The 20,335-nt window shown below is 28.9% G+C and overlaps 1 protein-coding gene across 1 annotated transcript in view; it reads right to left on the minus strand.

Annotated features, from left to right (window-relative positions):
* Positions 1 to 1,626: 1,626 nt before the first annotated feature.
* Positions 1,627 to 20,335, minus strand: part of LOC107452568 (coiled-coil domain-containing protein 66) — a 47,904-nt gene continuing 29,195 nt past the window's right edge. Inside the window, exons 4-15 of the mRNA XM_043046749.2 lie at positions 18,474 to 18,649; positions 18,290 to 18,390; positions 17,984 to 18,196; positions 16,947 to 17,010; positions 15,805 to 15,943; positions 14,019 to 14,268; positions 11,030 to 11,255; positions 10,231 to 10,495; positions 7,559 to 7,921; positions 3,013 to 3,586; positions 2,353 to 2,439; positions 1,627 to 1,828 (exon numbers count right to left, since the gene is read on the minus strand). Of these exons, the coding sequence (XP_042902683.1) occupies positions 1,763 to 1,828; positions 2,353 to 2,439; positions 3,013 to 3,586; positions 7,559 to 7,921; positions 10,231 to 10,495; positions 11,030 to 11,255; positions 14,019 to 14,268; positions 15,805 to 15,943; positions 16,947 to 17,010; positions 17,984 to 18,196; positions 18,290 to 18,390; positions 18,474 to 18,649 (2,524 nt within the window). The 3' untranslated portion in view covers positions 1,627 to 1,762. The remainder of the gene's footprint in view (positions 1,829 to 2,352; positions 2,440 to 3,012; positions 3,587 to 7,558; positions 7,922 to 10,230; positions 10,496 to 11,029; positions 11,256 to 14,018; positions 14,269 to 15,804; positions 15,944 to 16,946; positions 17,011 to 17,983; positions 18,197 to 18,289; positions 18,391 to 18,473; positions 18,650 to 20,335) is intronic.

A 20,335-nucleotide genomic window follows, 5' to 3' on the forward strand; every position in this document is an offset into this window, starting at 1 on the left:
AATCATGTTTGGCTGAATTCAACTAGACAAACATTAATCACAAACAAATGTGACAACAAAATTTTAAAAAGTAAAGTAAAAGTACTTATACTAGATAAATCTAAGTTTGCAGATAAATCAAAGAAAGATAATATAAAATCAATTTCTGATAAGGTGATAAAATCTGCCATTAAGTCTTAAGGCAGATTTTACTTTAAAACTGACAATACAGTTCATAAACTTAAAAACTGGCAACTAATACACTTCAAAACTAACACTTAAATGAAAATAATACAATTTGAAACTGGTATAATATTGATTCAAACTTAATTTCAGCAAAATTATCAAACTCAGAAAAAAATAGTATAAACAATATGTAAAGTTTATATAATTCACAAATAATGCTTTTGACCAATTAATTGTTTAATTAAAATAAGCAATATATTATTTTGATGCCCGGTTGCTGAGAGGTAGCGCTTTGCGCTGTCGTGCCACAGGTCCCTGGTTCGATCCTCGGGCCGGGCAAGGTTGACTCAGCCATTCAGTGGGTCGATAAATGAGTACCAAGCATGCTGGGGAACTAAACACTGGGGGTTCCGCCTTCGGCTGACCACCTAACCGGAACATCTGATTCTGCACCCCAGAGCCCAAGGCCAAGAAAATTGAGATGGGCACAGTAGGCCTTGGCCCTCTATGGGCTGCCGCGCCGCTGAGTTTTTTAATATATTATTTCAAAATTTGTCATGCTTTTGCATTTACATTTTTGTATTTTTGTTTTTGTAATGATATGACTTTTTTTTCTATTTTTTTTAAAATGCCTTTTTGTAGCAGGTCAGAGTAAATTTTTATCTATATTAAATTTTACCTTTCATGTTATATATTAAAAGCAAAGAGTTAAGAAGTACAAATTAAAAGAAACTATCTGAAATCAATGATTATACAATAATAAAAATTTTCGAAATTTAACGAATAACAATAGGTTACACTCAACAGAAAAACATGCTCAAATATTATGTAAAATTGTAGATTGCAAGTATAATTAACTTTTCTATATTTTCAGTCATGTATGAAACTGTCATTAACTTTTATTTCATTAACATTATGCATAAAAAATCAATTCTTGTTATTTCCAAAAAATGAAAGTTTATATTTATTCGATTAATCTATATTTTTCCAATGTCTTCCTAATATTCAAATATGCAATATTCAAATCAAATTAAATATTCACAAGAATACATTGATTAAAAAAATATATAAATAACAAAATTTATCACTATTAATTTATTCAAGGGTTAACAATCAAATAACTATAATTTTCCAATAAATCAATTTTAAAAAAACTTTAAAAACAAAAAAAACTTGTGTTTTTAATATAAGATCAAAATTATTTTAAATTAAAATTATTTATATAAGTACAGTTATTAGAAAAGTAATATCTGTAGTTTTTATTCATACAATTCTGAGTGTCATGGAAATATGGAATACATCTGAGGTACATACTAAAATCAACATATAAACATGAATTAAAATGAATAAATTCAAAAATTTATAGTTTAATAATGACTGGATTAAAAAGAAATAAATAAGTGAAACATAGAGAAACGATATTATGAAACACTTAATTCTATTCATGTATCACCAGTTATATTTGTTTCTTTAACAAAATAAATGAAGTATTTAAACAGACTAGAATGTAAAATGAAATAAAGCTTATTTATAACTAGTTTCTCATCTGTACACTTTAAAATACAGTTATTTCTTTAGGTAAAATATAAATTTTACATCAAGAATAAAAAGGTGGTGGCCGTCTAATTAAACTTTCTAATTCCTTCTGTTTCTTAAGCAAGCCCTGTAAAAGAATAAAACAATTATAGAAAAAAATAATGATGTGCATTTTTCAAAGTATACTAAAATGAAAATGCAAAAATGAAATCAAATAATACGTGAAAAATATAACCTTACAGTATATAAATATATGTCATACTTATTAAAAATTTCAATAAAAACTTATAATTACAAAATTTACAAAACATATAATTGATTATGGTTCATTTTCACGACAATAGATGCCTCTAGCAACTAAAATTATGTACTGTGAAGGTCCTGATTTACAAACATATATAGAAATAATAAAAATTTTAGTTTTTTGAGTTCTACTTGTAAATTGAAAAATAATCTTTATTTTTTAAACAACACTTAGTTCATAGCTCCACAATAAAGGAAAGCATATTTATCATTAGAAGGTCAAAGTCTGATTTAATTTTAATTTCATTTCAGAAAAAAAATTCATAAATACCAAAATTTTTGCATACCAAAGAAAGAAAGAAAGAAAACTTTAATGTTCAATTCTGTTATCAAATATCAACACCTTACCTGTCTTAAAGAGGATAAGTTCTGTAAAATTCTATCTTGACGTGGAGTGGGTCTACCAGTAACAACTTCTGGGCAAACTAAAGGATTCTGAAAAGAGATTTATTAAGTACAATTAAAAACATAGTTGAAATTCTTTCAAAAATCCCGTAGACTTGCAATTAACTATGGGGATTGAAAATGTATGATTGTTATTACTTAATTTATGTCATAATTTGAATTTTTTTCAAAATACTGCTATTTTGTGAAAAAGATTCATTTTTTTAAAATCCTATACGTAGATTAAACTATATTTATCTAGTTTAAAAAAATCAAAACATAATCATATTTGGATAATTTACTTTCATCTTCTGAGTACAAGTTATGGATAATGTAAGAAGTAATAAACATTATATGATAAAAGTGCAAAAACAATCAATGCACAATTCATTTTAAGAAAATCCTTTTTTTTTTTGCTAGCTTTTAGTGTGTTGTGCTTTTACTGGCATTATTTAGAATTACATTTACTTGTAGTAGGATAACAAAAATAAAAATGGAAGTGAAGTTTACCTCATGTTTTGTTAAGAATGCCTTTTTTGGAGGTAAGTGTCTTAGATAATTAGAAACTAAGATAATATGATTACAGTTAATTGAAAATCTACTACAAAAGTGTTAAACAAATACCTGGACGGAAGATTTTGACTTTGCAGAACTAGTAGCTGAAGACACAGAAGCAGCATCACTCTTCTCAGTACTTTCAGCAGAGGATGCTCGACTACCATCAGCTACTCTCGAACGCACAACACTTTCCAAATCAAAACTTTCCTGATCACTCCATTTTCTTCGTTGTGGTGCAACAGGTGGTGGTAAGTTACAATGAAAAGGGCGACAAAGCAAACGGGGATACACTCCAGGTACATGAGGGGGTGAAAAAACATGACAGTTACTGGACGGGTGGAATATTTCTTGACTATGCCATTTGCGACGCATTGGTGGAAGACTTCCCCCACCACATGATGGTATAGAGAACCTTTCTGCGTGCCGTGTTGGTGATGGTTCAGAGCCACCAATAATAGATGGAAGATTGTCTGAACTAATTGAGTCTCTACGCTGAAGATATGACTGTGAAAGATGATTGGCATGAGTTGATGGGCTGTAGTTAAAGTAAGCAATAGTTTCAGCAGAACCACAATCAGAACGGAATCCAGATGGTTGTTGATAACGAGGAGTAGAATTACTTCTAATTTGACGATAAGACCTATGAGAGGAATACAGAATTTAAACTAGTTAAGTATATACAGTAAAGTCATCAGAAAATCAACTTTCATTTAAATATTCCATAGAGCTTAATCTTTATTCAAACTATAGATAGGTACTTTCCCGTAATTGCTATCTAAACTTCTATCTCTAGATTCTCTACTTTATACTTCAAGTACTTTTTTTCATTTACTTGTTGAAATTGTTTAAGCAAGCATTATACCTAAATTTATAATTGACTCTAAATTATAATTAGTTTAGCCTTTAATAAGAGAAGGCTTTTAGTCATCCAAGGACCTTAGCAAATTTGTCATGTCATTTTTCTACTATACACTACTTTCCAATACTAAAACATAGGAAAAATCAGTTTTTTAATGCTGGAAAACCTACAGTATAAAGTTTTTAAAAAAATAGACTAACAAATGTACTTCTTAAAATAACCAGTTAATCAATTTAAAAGCTGGCTGAATATTCTATGGACATTCATTTCTTCAGACATTCACTGCCTTTTTTTTCCCCTTTTTCTAAAATTTATTGATTTGTAAAACTTAATTTTTACACAGTTTGCTTCTGTTTACACATCCATTTACAAATAAACAAGGCTTTTTGTTGAACATCATCATTTTTATATGGGATAATAAAAGTCATGAAGAGGAAGAACATTTACCCACATGGGATCGCAAATCACTTTGGGAAAGTGTTGAAAATTGAAAAGAAAAAAAAACATGCACATTTTATTGTCACAGTGAAAAACCACATAAAAGTTTTATTCATAATTAAAAGAGTAGTTTAAAGTGATGCCAGTTGACATCGATGCATAGTCTACAATGATGTAAATACCATTCCTCAGATAACAAGTCAGGTGTACTTTAGATGGTCTGCAAAAGCAATGACAATATACTCTAAACACCCTCCCCTATGTCCTATGATGTCCCGAAATGTTGCATCAACTAGTAATTTAAGTTTACCCCTTATGAAATCCAGAAGATTAAGATCCAGCAAACATGAAGGCCATGCAACAGAACCCATGCATCCAATCCATTCCCTTAGACTACCGTTAAATGAATAAAAGAAAAAAGTGACAAGAATTTACTGCTTTTATTTATGTAAACTAAAAATATATGGCCTAAAGCTACTATTTTAAATTTAGTTTTCTTCTTTCTTTTTGTCATTTAATTTTTATGAAATTTCGCATGCATATTTTACTCATAAATTATTAAAAATATTTAAACCTCAAAAAAAATTGATAAAAAGTACTTTTCTAAAATAATACAACAAAATTACTGAAAGGAAGAAAAAAAAACTTCTTAACAGGAGTGAGAGGCGTAAGGCCACTGCCTCGGTCACCTAACTCTCTGGCTGATGCTGGCGCTACCTTTCATATCTTTTAGATTCAGGGTCTCTCAGTATTTTTCCCCATCTCAATGTGGTTAATGATTTCATTTTCTATAATACATTTTCATTCTCTTAGAGCACTTTATCACCTCCTTGTGTTAGCCAGTTGAATTTCTTTCAACACCTTGTATATATATAAAGTAGCATCACATATGGAAAAGTGTTTTTAGTGACAATGTTGTGTGCTCTTTGAAATAGTATAACTATTGCAAAAGATAAAGGTTGAAACTCTAAATTAAAACTTAACTTTTAATAAATATAAGGTAAAGAAATTAAGAGAGAAAAAAAAAGCTTTTGCAGATATATATATATATATGCATATACCATTAAATTGAATTCAGTTCATTTCAGATTCAGCATAGAAGATTACAACCAGCGACTCTTCAGTACTCAAACCAATTTGATCGGTTTTTTCCATCACAGTATGTAGGGTGCTTGAACCTAGTTTATCGATTGGTTCCTTCACATATTGGTACCATTGGTTCCCTTTTTTAATAATATATGTTTGTTACACATGATTTCTTATAATAGAATAAAGTTGTAGGTTATTGTTCTAGTTGGAGTTATAATGGTAATCATCTTTCAGCCTGATGTAACCCTTCTCCTCTAACATCACCTGTTTCGCACAATAATTTAATCTTTCTATTGATAACAGCCAATTTTTTCCATCAATCATTATGGTCAAATATTCCTTCTTTAATTAAAATAGTTACTTCATATTTTTCCCTTGCATCAATTAAAGATATTGAGGCAATGTTCATTGCTTGAAGAACAAGACGAATGACTGCTTTTCTTTTTTGCTGCATTTTTTGAAGAAATTCGACCATGCAATACTTCAAAAGCACTTCACAATAAGAATGTGGAGTAATCTCGTAGCTTGATTAACAGCAATTAAGTTTATTTGATGTGTTTAAAATAATGTTGTCCTTACAATATGTTAATTTTATCTAGATAAAGTTGTTTTGTCCGCTATTAGATATATGTGGAAAATCTCAAAATATTTTATTGATGTTATTTCAAGCTGTACATTTGTTCTATTAATCAAAATTCAAATCAAATTGTTCATCAGACGTACATGCATCCAATAAATATGTATATTAATCCACATGTGTAACTACTTTATCTTTACACATCCTAAGTAATGTATTATTTATTCAAGTGAATATGAATAAGAAGAGGAACTATTTTTCAAAAAGAATTGCTTTTAGGCTATGCAGTGAAAAGAGTAAAATACAATGCAGTAAAAACAAAATATATTTTCAAAAACTTATAACTAGTGTTTTTTTTTTTCTTTTTTTTTTTTGAAAAATGATATTTTACTTTTTAAAATATAAGAATTGCTAAACAATAATTCAAATATAAATATGGGATATAGTGAACACTCGGATGTAGTGAACTTTTTTAGCGGTCCCGTCCGTATTCCTATTTAAATAATGTTATTTTTAACGCTTATAGTGAACAGCTTAGAACTTGGAAACTCGGTTATAGTGGACTCAAATTTCATTTCTTTAAATATCTTTTTCAGTCCTCCATCTTTAAACTTGTAGGTGTTGGGACTGAAAATGAATGCAGTCCTATAAAATGTGTCATATTACTCTTCTTTATGCTTATCACTTTTAACTATACTGTAATAAATGTCAAAGAGATCATTTATCTTATACTCCCCCCTCCCTGACAAGCTTGCTCTACAACTAGTTAACATGGCCACCTGCTGAATTTTTGGAATTTTCTTCTCTGTTCAAACCATATTCTTTACAAATCACCCCTTGACAATCAAGAAGGGGAACAATTTAACTCATTCTACAGCTGCTCTCTTCATATTCTTACATTATCTATTTGAGACAAGATTTTTATTTCAAAAGCAGTGAAAATGGCAAATTCTCTAAAGAGAAAAGCGTTTTCGATAGAGGACAAAGTTAAAATTGTAAAGCGTATTGATGATGGAACCAATCAATCGACACTGTGTAAGGAATTTTCCTTGTCAAAATCTACAGTTTCAAACATTTGGAAAAATCGAAGTGCAATTCTTGCGGCATACGACAAAAACATGGTTTCATCGAAAAAACTGCGTGGAGCTGAAAGAGAAAACGTAGAAGATGCTTTGTTAAGATGGTTCGAAATCTTGTTCAAAATGTAAAAATCTTGCATTCTTTGCACATTGTAGATAAGAAAATTGATGAACTCAATTTAAAATCAAATTGTGTTCAATCAAAAATCACAAATTTTTTTCATAAAAAGTGAAAATAAAACTAATATTTAGCGACGTAATTACTTTTTCCATGAATTTTTGCTTTATTATCTGTTAATTAGTTAATAATTTTTTAAACAACTTATGCAAAATTGCAAAGCCAATTTTCATTCATTCAACTGTCTTATGCAAAAAATATTCCTCAAAAAATTTGGATATAGTAAACCATCGGTTATAGTGGACACATTACTGAGTCTGCAGACGGTTCACTATATAGGGTTCGACTGTATTTTCATTTCTTAAAAACATTTTTTGCTAAAAAGAATACAAATATATTCAATATTTCTTCAGTTAGAATATAATCAAGGTTTATTCAAGGTTTTAAAATACCTTGTTTCAAATTCAGAACTGCTGTATCCAAGAGTACAATCTGAACTACTGGCAACCCTACGACCTCTTAAATTGGAATAGGGAGCAATAGGTTGATGTGAAGAATCGGTGGATTTCTGTGCTGCAAGTTCTCGGGCCCAATGTTGCTTTCTTAATTCTTGCATCCTCTTCCGTTTAGTAAAATGGGGATCTCTATCAGTCATTCTAACATATGATTTAGAGGGTTGATTCACACCCCATTTAGGGCGTTCATTTACAGGAATGGAATCATTGCACAATGGCCGACGTTGAGCTTTGTAAGGCTTGCTATGCTGCACACGTACTATTCGTTTTGCAACTGGACTGTGGAATGAGCTGGTATTACTGAAAATAAACATATTTTGTAACCTCAATTTAAAGGCAATAAATAAGAATAAACAACTAAAGTAAAAAAGTTCAATTGGAAATTTAATTATTTTTCATAGCTTCAAAAAGTAATTTGAAAAGTTAATTTAAGCTCACACTCAATAAAAACTAATGACAATAACATATTTATTATTCAACTGCTGTTAATGTAAAAATAAGCCTTTAATTTATGGCTAGAAGCTAAAGCTAAATCTAAATATGTACTATAAAATGCAATTTTAAAAAAACTCTTAGAACAAACAACTCTTCAGTTCAACAATTTAGAATTTCTAATTAACTATATAACTTGAAAGCAAAACTTCATAAAATCACAAATTCTGTTTCACCAAAGAACAGTTTGATCCTGTGGTACCCACATGATAAAGTTTTAAGAATATTTTAGCTTCCTAAACCCCTTTAATAGAAAAGGAATTCGGATGAAAATTGTTAGTAAAAAGGACAACATAACATAAAAAATATAGTTTTCCATACAAATGGTTCAAACACGTATATAGTAAAGGACCTATAAATTATGAGAGCTAAAAAAAATTACAAAAACAATACTGCTAATAAAAAAATTATTTTTCTTTTACCCACTAGCAATGCAAAAAATCTTTGGCTGAAAGCTAAAAGTTAACTGCTATGAAAGTTGAAAGGCATACAAACCCACCACTATCAGGGTCGCCATTCAAATCTGGAAAAAAAATTCCCTGTGCTTTCCCTGTACATATTATCACAATATATTAAGAGGAAACACACAATCACTACGCTCTTGAGTGATCAATCTAGCAATAATAGTTTTAATTGCTTAAGAAAAAAGAAACTTAAGAAGGAAAAACTTAAAGAAATTAGGAGCAGTTTAAAATACTTAAACCAAGTAATGCTATAGTAAATAAAATAATTTAGTATAGATGAAATATCATCCTTAAATATCGCTTTGAGTGGTAAACACTTTTAAAAGAAGAAAATAAGAAATAAAATTCCCTGTATTTTCCCAGTTAGTAAGGGAAAGCTCAAAATTCCCGGCATTGCCCTGTCATTTTAGGTGACTTTTAAATCTCCTGTATTTCTCAGGTTTTCCCTGTTGTGACAAATCTGACTATTTAGATTTTAAAAAAAGTAAGGATGTTGACTTGGTATGTGATAAAGAAAAAGGATGGCTTAATATACAAACAAATTAGTTAAAAGTTTTGCACACATGGCCAAAATTTAAGAATCAATACATATATAATTCAAGCATAATATAAACTAAGGCGCTAATAAATTAAATTTAAGGGGGGGGGGGAATATTAGATCTTCAGTCGACAATGTTCCTCCTGAGAGTAAAAACATTTTTCTAAAAAATGCCACCCTGTGGCATGAGTTTGTCTGATATCACCTGCATCAAGCGAAAAACTAATATGAATGTCTCAAAGGAAAAAAATTTTACCGTCGCCCCAACATTTGCAACTGTGCTCTTAAAGGTCTCCGCTTTTTAGCTGCAGACCATTGGGGAAATTCATTCCTGGCTGAGCGAAATGGCAATCCATGTAACAATGGCGCTGCTTTCCAGTCTTTTAAAAACAAAACTATTCCGCTAACTGATCTCAGCTTGAAGAGGGGAAGAGTTAAAAATTAATGTGCCCTAAAAATGGGGTTTAATTAAAGTGCCTAGCAATGAAAATGAATTAATACACTCATATATATATTAATTATTAAACCACTGGCCATATTACAACTTAATTATTATCCATAGTTGACTGTATTGGGGCTTAGCGAGTGTTAGCTAGCAGAGGCAGAGCTTCCGAGTATATCATAGTCCTTGTCTGCAAAAGTATGTTCCAACAGAAAGGAAGAACATTTCTCGACAATTTTTATTTTATATCACATGCATTTTGCATATTATTAACCTATAATTATGCAGCTTTCATTTATTAATGTATATTTTTAAAGATTAGTTATCCGCATACTAAGGACAGAAGAAATTATTCGACATATATCTCAGACTCTAAGTAATCCAATGTATCCCGGATGGGCTCAAATCTCCAAAAGTGAGCCCGAACTAATCTCTAAAGCATACATCCAACTAAATACCAAATTATCTGTCTTTTTAATAAGCCTAATAATTTAATACAGGAAAAATGAGGCTAACAACAAATAAAAATTAAATATCTGGTGTTCCCTTAAGTAAAAATAGTTTAAATTACACACAAACAAAATTATTAGTTTTATAAAACAAATAAAAGCTTTAAGAAAAGTAAAATGAAATGAATAATGAGAAAAATGCCCAGAAGGAGTGCATGACAAACCTCTCAGTGGACTCTGCATCTTCAACTGGATATTTTCCATAATGAATGTCAGTCTGTGTTCCAAAGTCTTTTCCACAACCTCCCCTTGCTCTTACTCGAAATATTGAGGGAGTTAACACTCTATCCACAACATATATAGAGCTTTTTTCGCTATCTGATATTGGCACTGTTTGAATACCCAAATCTTTTTTATTAGAAGGATCACAATTCGTTTCATTTTGAATTAAGTCATCATCTTTAAGAGAGGAATCAACACAGCTGGGATCTGTGAACATGATAAAAATTATAAAAAGATAGTTTTAAAATGAAGTTATCTTAGAACAATATTGTACTTGTGTTCTTTTCTTATAATAAAAAGAAAATTACATTGAAATAGTAAGACACTAAGATGCAAAAAGTTTACTGGCATTTAGAGCAAAATTAACACAAAAGCATTTTTAATCACAGGGAAGTTAAATTTATATAAAATAACAATAATAAAGTTAGTATAAAGAGTCATTTAATGAACAAAGAATGTTTTGTGGTTTTAGCTATATTCTATAAAAATCTAAACCAATTAGAAAAATTTATATTGCTCATGTAGGTTTGAGCTAATTTTCATAGATTTCACTCCCGTATAATTTTCATACTGTAGCTTTAAGTTGATGAAATAAGTACTAAAAAATTAACTATTTGAATATATGTTTTATGATTTTTATCAATTGCAAATCAATAATACACATATAGTATAAATCATAAATTAGATAAAGAAAAATAGAGTAGTATTAACAATAATTATTTGAATATATTTTTATACAACCTTCCAAATTTTGGATTATTCTTAATTTTGATTCCATATTATTTGTCAACGATACTACATCTGTATTTTCACTATGTGTTTGAATATTTGTAGAGTCGATATTCTGGTTTTCTGAATTCATAGGATGCAATTTCTGAACTTTTCTAGATTTCTTTTCCATTTCTGCCTGTAACTGAGCTTGCTGAACAGCAGTAACTAAAGCCTGGTGTTTCTTTTCTTCCATTTCCTGGAAAAAATCAATAAAACATTTTAGTATTGATAGAAATTCATAGAAATACTTCCATGCAATTGTTTATTATCAATTGAATTATAATTAATAAAAATTTTAATAATTTATTTGTCAATAATTACATTCAAATTAGAACTAGAAGCAGCTGTTTTATCCTAATTTAATGATTTGGGGACCAATTTGATGAGTATTAATTGAACACAATTTTTGAATAACCATCGATTAAAATAAAAATTTTAAAAAATATTACATTTATTTTGATAGATATAAGAACTTGCACAAATGTTCACGAACAGCTGGTCCATAACGGAAAGACACTAACAGCATACAAAGACATTTTGGGTTGAGTGCTGTAATGCAATTTTCAATTCTAATGTGCATAAGTATCACCTAGAAGCAGTGCTGACAGAAGACTTCGTCGCGCCCTATGCGATTTGAAAATGGCGCTCTTATCTCAGTTTTGGGAAATAAATTTTTTTTTCAAATCCTTAAATTGTCTTGCTGATGCAGTCACTGATGCAGTCACAATGCAGTAGAGAAATCCTTTTCATTTTAAATTACATTATTTCAATCAGAATTATAAAATCTACATCAATCCTAAACATTGATTTGGGAAACATGTGAATAAGATAAATTACGATTAATGCATTCAAGGTTAAAAAAGAAAACAGTTAGTTTAATTAATGAGAATATCACCTAAAGTATTCTAGAATTAATAATTATTTTCGGTAATATTGTTAAGGGGCCATTCAAAAAGTACGTGCATCCCGAAGGGGGGGAGGGGATTAGCTATTTTGTACGGTTTTCTACGATGGTTGGGGGGAGGTATTATACAAAGTATGTACATTATAAGCATACACCAAATTTAAATTTGACTTTTTCCTACACACTCCTTAAATAAATATTTAATTTTATTTAAAACATAATTATTTTAATTTTTATGAAAAAGGGGGGTAGACTAATAAAATGTACATACTCTAAGGGAGGGTAAGACCTTATGTACTGTAATGTACGAAGGGGGGAGGGGGTTAAAATTTCTCCATTTTTGTGTATGTACTTTTTGAACAGCCCCTAATGAGCATAATCTTTAATGGCATACAAATATACAAGCATAAACACTAAATTGTAATTTGCATACAATAAGCAGTCATTTTGAAAAGGAAACATTTTTTGCTATCGACTGCTGTAAAACAATTAATAGGTTAATAAATATTTTTAAAATTTATAAACTCATTCATTCATTAAAATGTTCTTCAATGATTCACCCATAAATTCACTGTTATTTATTGCTGACTTGTATTAATTCACCTACTGACTGATCCATTGATTGGTATCCTTTTAATCCCCATTTTTTTTTATTCACTCGCTGTACCTAAAATTGTTCATGATGAAGCGACAAGCAATGTCTTAATAAATTGTTTATTAAATATACTAACTTAAAAATAACCGCTTAAAATAAATTAAAAATAACCTTGTATAAAACACATTATTAAAAGAATGGATAGACTTCATAGTAATATTAAATTATTATTTCTATTAAATAACTTTTGGTAAAGATTAGATATTCTCTACTCAGGCTAATATTGGTATATAAAACTATGTATAAACTATGTATGTGCCATGCTAAATACAACAATAATAAATTATATGAATAAAGAAGTTATCATGCCTGCAATAAGAAAATATTTTTAGAGGAAAAAAAATTCTTACTGCAGTTTCCCAGAAAAATCCTTTAATATTTATTTTAAATACATATTGAAGAACAAAATATGTAAAATATTGTAAGAGTAAATACATGTTTCTGGTTGTTAACCTAAAATTTACTAAGAGCTTGGTAATTATCTAATTATCTTGGAAATTAACGTCTTGTTTCTAAATAGCCCAAATATCTTAAAAAAATCTATTGGATGAAAAACATTTTGGGATGAAATAGAAATATTTTCTACATAAAATGTTAAGATTTGTATCAGCAAATTCACATTATATTAAAAGTGTGTTTGACACACAGGCTCAATTGACACAAATTTGAACTCATGGTTTCTCCAAAGTCACTCCTCCCCTAGCTTTTCTGCAGCATTCACCTTTTGAGAACATAGCTTGCATGTTGGATGGTTTCCTGAACCTTAAATCTATACAGAAAATACAAAACTCATTCTATTCAATGTCTAACAACTGTTTTCCTGCTGCACCCTATTCTTTCCATTTTTAGAAAAACTTTTACTTACTGAAAACTTTAACCATAAAAAAAGTTAACCTAAAATACATAATAAAGAAAAAAATAACCAATAAATATATATTTTAAAGCAAACAATACTTTAAGAAAGGAGGAAATAAGTAATTTACAGAACATTAAATCTGAGTCTCGCTCGAAGCCCCACTTCCCCAGTATTCCGGACGATCATCTGCCCTTACACCAGCCATGCCTAGAAATTTATTTAGTTATGAATAACCCCGCATTTATTTGTCCAAAAATAAAAATAAATTTATAAAAACATTAATATCAAACATTATTTTTAAAAGACACTTCCTCTGCTCTTTAGTATGACATATTAAATCTTTTTCTGGTTTATAAATATGTCATGATAAGCATACATAATTTGAAATAAAACAGCCATTTTGAAATTAACAACAAATTATAAACTAAAAATATTGCAGAAACAAATAGACTATATTTAAAAAAAATAAGAAAAAATATCTAAAAACTAATTGTTAATTTCTGATAAAGTAGTTAAAAAGTAGCAAGAAAAAAATAAAATTTACAGCTTTTTGTTTTATTCTCAACTGTTCCTCTTCATAGTCTGCCTGAATACGAGCACGCTCTGCTTGCAATCTCTTTTCTTCAGCTTCCTCTTCAAGTTTTTTTCTTTCTCTTTCCATTTCAACACGTTGTTGCTTTTCTTCCATTTGAAGTCTGATTGCTTGTTGGTATTCCTGAGCTTTCATTCGACGTTCCTCAGCAAGAGCAGCAGAAACTGGATCTAACTGAAATCCCTGACCCCGCATATAAGTTCTAAAACGAGAAAGTAATTTTAAAAAATTTTACATTTTGTTTTAACTTTTATTTATATAGTTCAAGAGTAGAGACACTTAAATAATTTCATTTTACAAAGATATTGGCCATTTATTACATCAAAGTAACTTTAAATATAGACAATAAGTCAAAATATTTTGCAATTAAAAACAAAGATGAGAAAGCTTTAAAAATTGAGAAAATGATTTTGTGCAGCATACTCGATGGGGTACAATTGATTAGATCATGCAAACGAATATCTAACTTAAAACTTTACAAAATCTACAGACAACCATTAGTAAATTAATCAAATTAAAGACTAAATTTGACTAGTCATCACGCCAGAATGCAAGACCCTATTGAAATATTTCTACCAAAGCCCATGGGTATTACACCTAGGGCCAGATTCCCCCATCCAAAAATTGAATTTTTATATTTTATAGCCATCTCTGAACAACCAACAAAATTCTCGTTGTTGAACAGTCACAAACAAAACATATGTGACCCAAACTTATAAATTTTATTTTATTTTATCACCAGCGTTGAACTATGACTACCAATGTTCAACTCCATAAGCTTGTAATTTTGAACCGATTCTGGAAGACAAGGGAACTCTTGGATCAAGTAGTGGGAGAAATTTGCCTTCGTGGAGGACTTTTTGATGGAACTAACCCGCATTCGCATTACATAGAGGAAAGCTTAGAAAACCTGCCATGGTTAGCTTGAGAACAAGAAGACTAACCCACTGGGGATATTTTACGTCAGCACTATGATCGGTGAAAACCAGATGCGTATTCAAACATCGCTGGGATTCTAACCCGGTGCATCTCATTATGAGGCGAATGTTCTATCCCCTGAGCCACCACCGCACCCAGAGATTGATTGTGTTGAAAAAGACCTCAACACTTTTAAAAGTTAAAACTCAATAGAAGCAGTCACCAAAAGCAAAAATGGCAGGAGAAGGTCAACCCCTAGGGCAAGAAGAAAAATCTCAATATACAGATAATTCATTAATTTACAATAGCATGCATAACAGTCAGCTACATTTCTAAGTCAGATAATGGTAGCTTCAATTTTAAAACAATAAATAAAGTAATTAAATATGCATTGCAAGATAAAATCTTTAAAAATTCATGAAATAAATCCTTAAAGCTGTCTCAAACTTTTTAACAGAATTTCATGAATTCAAAACAAGCTCTGAATAAAGTATTAAAACATCAATTACAGATGTATTATTTTAAAAAGGCAAACCTCAGATCAAAAATTTGTTTTCCAAGAAAGTTTTGTGTAGAAATAAGTATTTACACATTAACTGTTAAGTATCCAAGTCTTTAAACATTCATTTAACTTAAACAGAAATATAACCAAGACAAAGAAAATTAACTTTTAAAAAAAGTTAAAACTAAATACAATGTGTTCAAAATTAAAAACAGCAAAAATGCTGATAAAAATTTTAAATTATTATCAGTATTTGTTTATTAGAAAGCATTGCTTTTAAAACAATTTTATACGCATAACAGACAAAAAAAATTTTACCGTTTTGAAGCATCAGCAGCTCCAGGTAAGACTGAACCATCTATGGAAACAGATATGCTTTCAGTTTCCTCTTTATTAGACCAATTAGAATCCTGCATTTGAGACATTTGAATTTGTTCCTGAAAGCGTCTTTGTTCTTCTATAATGAATAATTAAGATTTTAGAATGTGAGAAAAATCAATTACAAAAAAATAAGATTAAAAATTGGTATTCTTTAACTGTAATTGGTATTCTTTAACTTTAACTGAAGCAGATAACTAAAAAAAATAAAGAAAAAAAAGAAACTAACTGCTTTGAGTTAAAGATCAATAAATTCACAATTAACTCCTCACTCAAACCCTAACTGAGTTTAGAGTACAGCAACTGTAGAAACCTGGCATTCTAGCATGTTATTCAATGCAAGTTTTGAAAGAAATTTTTGTTCAGGTAAAAAATAAGCTATAGGTCTGATGAGAAAAGATTCACTGATTGTACTAGTAGGAAATACCATCTGCTAACAGAATTGTAATACAAATTTCCATAATTTAATAATAAACTTTTAATCAAATTTAATTTAGATTAAAATTGCTTGTTTTTTTTCCAAACTTCAACAACTTCTTATAACTTCATTTGAAAAGCTGCAAAATTATGAAACATTTTGAAAATAAAATGAATAAAAACTATTTTTAAAATTTCTTATCTACATAATAAAGCAAATGAAAAAGATATTAATTATTTAATCAAAAATCTGAAGGTAAACATAAAATCTTAAAACAATAAAGTGTTAATAGTATTATGAAAAGAAATTGTCCAAATCTTTTATATTCTTTAATTAAACTTTAGAATTTTTTTAATTTTACTTTTTTTCTTTTACTTAAAATCAGAGTATTTATAAATAAAATTAATGAAAGTAATATTCAGATTAGAATATTTCATATTATTTTAAAGTTTAGACCACATACAAAACCTGAAAAACTGAATTTTTGCACTTTCTTTTCCAAACCTATTTTATTTTCCAAATTCACATCTAGTGAGTCTTGAATATAGATGCATATTTTTGAGCAGTCAAAACTTGCTGACTTTTTCCAGCTTTATACTTTTTGAAGCGAATTAATACATTGTCATATATAAAAAATAAGTTTTAATTATTTAATAAAAATTACCTATTTCTCGCAGCCACTGCTGCCTTCTATAAAATTCACTTGTTATGGATTCCGAATCTGTATTCTAATGAAAGGTACAAAAAGAATAATAATCAACATGAATATTTTTCTCTTGAGAATACATTAAGTTGAAACACAACTTTCAATTTTAATATTAAGAAAATAAAAACAAATATAACAATATTTTTAACTTTTAATCAAAGAACGACTAAAATGTTTAACAGTTAACTAATTTAAAATAAATCATTTTCATAACATAAATGTTTTAAATTCCAATATAAAATTTTAATTACGAAATAGAATAAGATAATGTAAGTAAAAAATGCATCGCAAATATTTTGCGAAACTGCTTAGAAAATTTTTTGTTTTCGCTTTTGTGGATGTAATTATGTAAGAGTCATACAGCTATTGCTGAATACAATAAACAAAAATACTATTATACATTTGCAGATCATTAATTGCAAACTTAATAACACTATTTTTATTCAGTACAAACCAAATAATTAAAAAAAAATTGGCAAAAATGAAAGACTTATTTAAAACTATTCAATCAAATTTAACTAGTCATAAGAAATGCTGAACTTTGATTTTACTCTTAAAGAATAATAAAATGGACCAGCAGTTAAATTATAAATTGTCGTGCAGTTTTCATATCTCAATACCTTATTTTGATTACAAAAATGTATATAATACTGCTTAATTTTAGTAATATAAATGATATCAACATTAATGGTATTAACATTAATACAACAATCAATTGACTGCTAGAGCACATGATTCCTAACATCATTTAATATTATCTATGTCTACAAAATATTGAAAACATATTTTAATTTGATTAATTGTTGCTTTAGTTGTATAAGAAAAAATAAACAAGTTACGTTGTCAAAAAATGTCAATCTAATTCCTAATTGGCTTGGACTAAAAATGTAAGTCAAAAAAAAATTTTAAAAATTACATTAATAGATTTACAAAAAATAACTCAGAAGTAATTACAATCTTTAATAAATTGTGAAAAAGAAAATAATAATACTTACTCCAAAAGCAATAGAACTTTTGAAAACTGGTGGAACAGGCTTAACTGGTTGAGCGATGCAACTGTAATTCACAAAAGATTTATTTGGTAAGAATGTATTGTGATCAGTATTATTAGGTACTATTCTACAATTTGGGGATGGCAAACAACTAGGTATAGAAGAAGGCACAGAACTGGTGAAAGGCATAGCTCCGGACGTATGAACCATCAAAAGCTAGAAAATTAACAAATCCAATTAATGTTTAAATAGTGCTAACTCACAAATTAAGATAACACAGCACTTCATTAGAAAACACTCTGATTTTACCTGACCACTAGCTCTTGGAGTTATGGGTGAAACAATCTGAGTTTTTTTCACGGGTGCACCAGCACCAGGTTTTCCCCATGGATTCCATTCGAGCATTTCAGCTACAATAAAACTTTATCTAAGCAAAGTTTCCTAAAGAAAAAAAAAATTAAAGAAGGAAATAAATGTCTTGTGTGACCATTACCTTTTTCTCTTTCCCACTGTAAACGTTTCTGCTCAACTTTGCTGAGAGGAGATAATTTTGACGGTGATACCTCAGATTGTGGAGCAGACCAACTTAAGGAAGTAGGACACGATAAGACATCAAGAGGACAAGGCACTTGCAACTTATTTGTAGTTTCTGTTGAAGCTTCAGGTAAGCTACTCAAAATAATTTACAAAATAATTAGAAATAAAATACAACAAAATTAGAAATAAAATACAACAACGTAAGAATCTGTAAAATTCTCACTGAAGCAAATCAAGCTGAAATTAAGAGAATGGTTGAAAACATAGGAATGAATATAAGTCTTACCCTATTACGACTGATGGGTTAAGACATAACATTTTTCAGATGAAAAAAGTTTAGGGTATAAGCTAAATTTCAAAACTTTTTAATTTATATTATTTAAACAAAAAAAAATAAAAACATTTCACAATTCAAAAAAATTAGAAGTATCAGCAGAAATAGAACTTGAGACCTAACAGTTACCAGGAAGATATTTAAAAACATATTTGTTCCATCCATATTCGATTAACATTTTTTTATTTTTTTGTTAGGCCAGTTAGGAGGCTGAGTTGTTAGTGTGTCTGACTTACGAAGTCATAGTCGCGGGGGTTGAATCCCGCTTGGGCCATGGTCCTCTGTTGTGTGATGTGGGATTGTGGCTTACCCTATAAATTAGCAGAGTAACAATAAATGAGCAACACTTCTGACATCTTAAGTGGCAAAAAGTGCAATAGTTTAGTACCAGCAGTTAGATATTAAATAAATTTTGGAATATCATACCTTAGCCCCAAGGTAAGCAGTGGCACAAAATGTATACCCCATATTATATTTTCAACCATGCTCTTTAATTTAAACTCTATTTGGTGATATAATAGAAATTTTATTTATTTATCCATTGCTTTAAAGCTTGTATTATACAAAGAATGTGACCAAATTTATCACACACTACAAGAAAAACTGCAACTGTCTGAAAGATTTAAAGCAATTTTTTACTAATCTGGTTTTAATTTTATGCTTTATAATCATTGAACAAAACAAAAAAAAAGAGTTGACATTTTTGTGAGAAAAAAAAATCACTGGAGAAATGCGTTTTTAATTTTATTTATTTAAGGAGTCAGGTTTATATGAGCTCAATTACAATCCAGTGAGATACTCAGAGAAGAAAAAATACATAGATCATCCTGAATAACTTTTGATCTAATAATAAAATTTTCATTTACTAATAACAAATGTTAATGAATAGGAGTTAATCTTAAAAAAATAATAATTAGTCCTCACTATTTTACGTTATGAAATCAGACAAGAAAAGTACTTTCTCTGAATAAACATACCCTTTTGTCACGGAATAATTTTTGACGATCAAAATATGGTGAGTAGTCACCTGGAAAATATGGTCCCAATACTTTAGTCAGCGTAGCAGTCGAATATTTGGGCCAGTTAATTTCATTGTTAGTTTCACTTTTTGCCTATTTCACTACATTTTGAAAGCTTTTTTAGTGAATCTAAAATTTTGCACACTGTAACTATAAAAATAATCAACTCAAAGGTAATTACATATAAAAATAATTTTTAATGCTCATTTATTACTTTTTATTATTTCATTTAAAAATTGTGTGAAAAAATTTTCAGTTCTAATCTAAGATGTCAACTGCATTTTAAACTATGAAATTTTTTATGGCAACAAATACAACATTCAAATACTTCTTAAAAAAATGAAAATTTAAAAATAACATTTTTTTAACACTATTAGATATATGTTCTAACTATTTAACGTTTGTCCGAGCTATTTTAAATGATATAGTTGAAATGTTGTAAAAATTTATATATTTCACAATTCA

The sequence above is a fragment of the Parasteatoda tepidariorum genome, chromosome 2, assembly GCF_043381705.1.
Source record: "Parasteatoda tepidariorum isolate YZ-2023 chromosome 2, CAS_Ptep_4.0, whole genome shotgun sequence".
Lineage (NCBI taxonomy): Eukaryota > Metazoa > Arthropoda > Arachnida > Araneae > Theridiidae > Parasteatoda > Parasteatoda tepidariorum.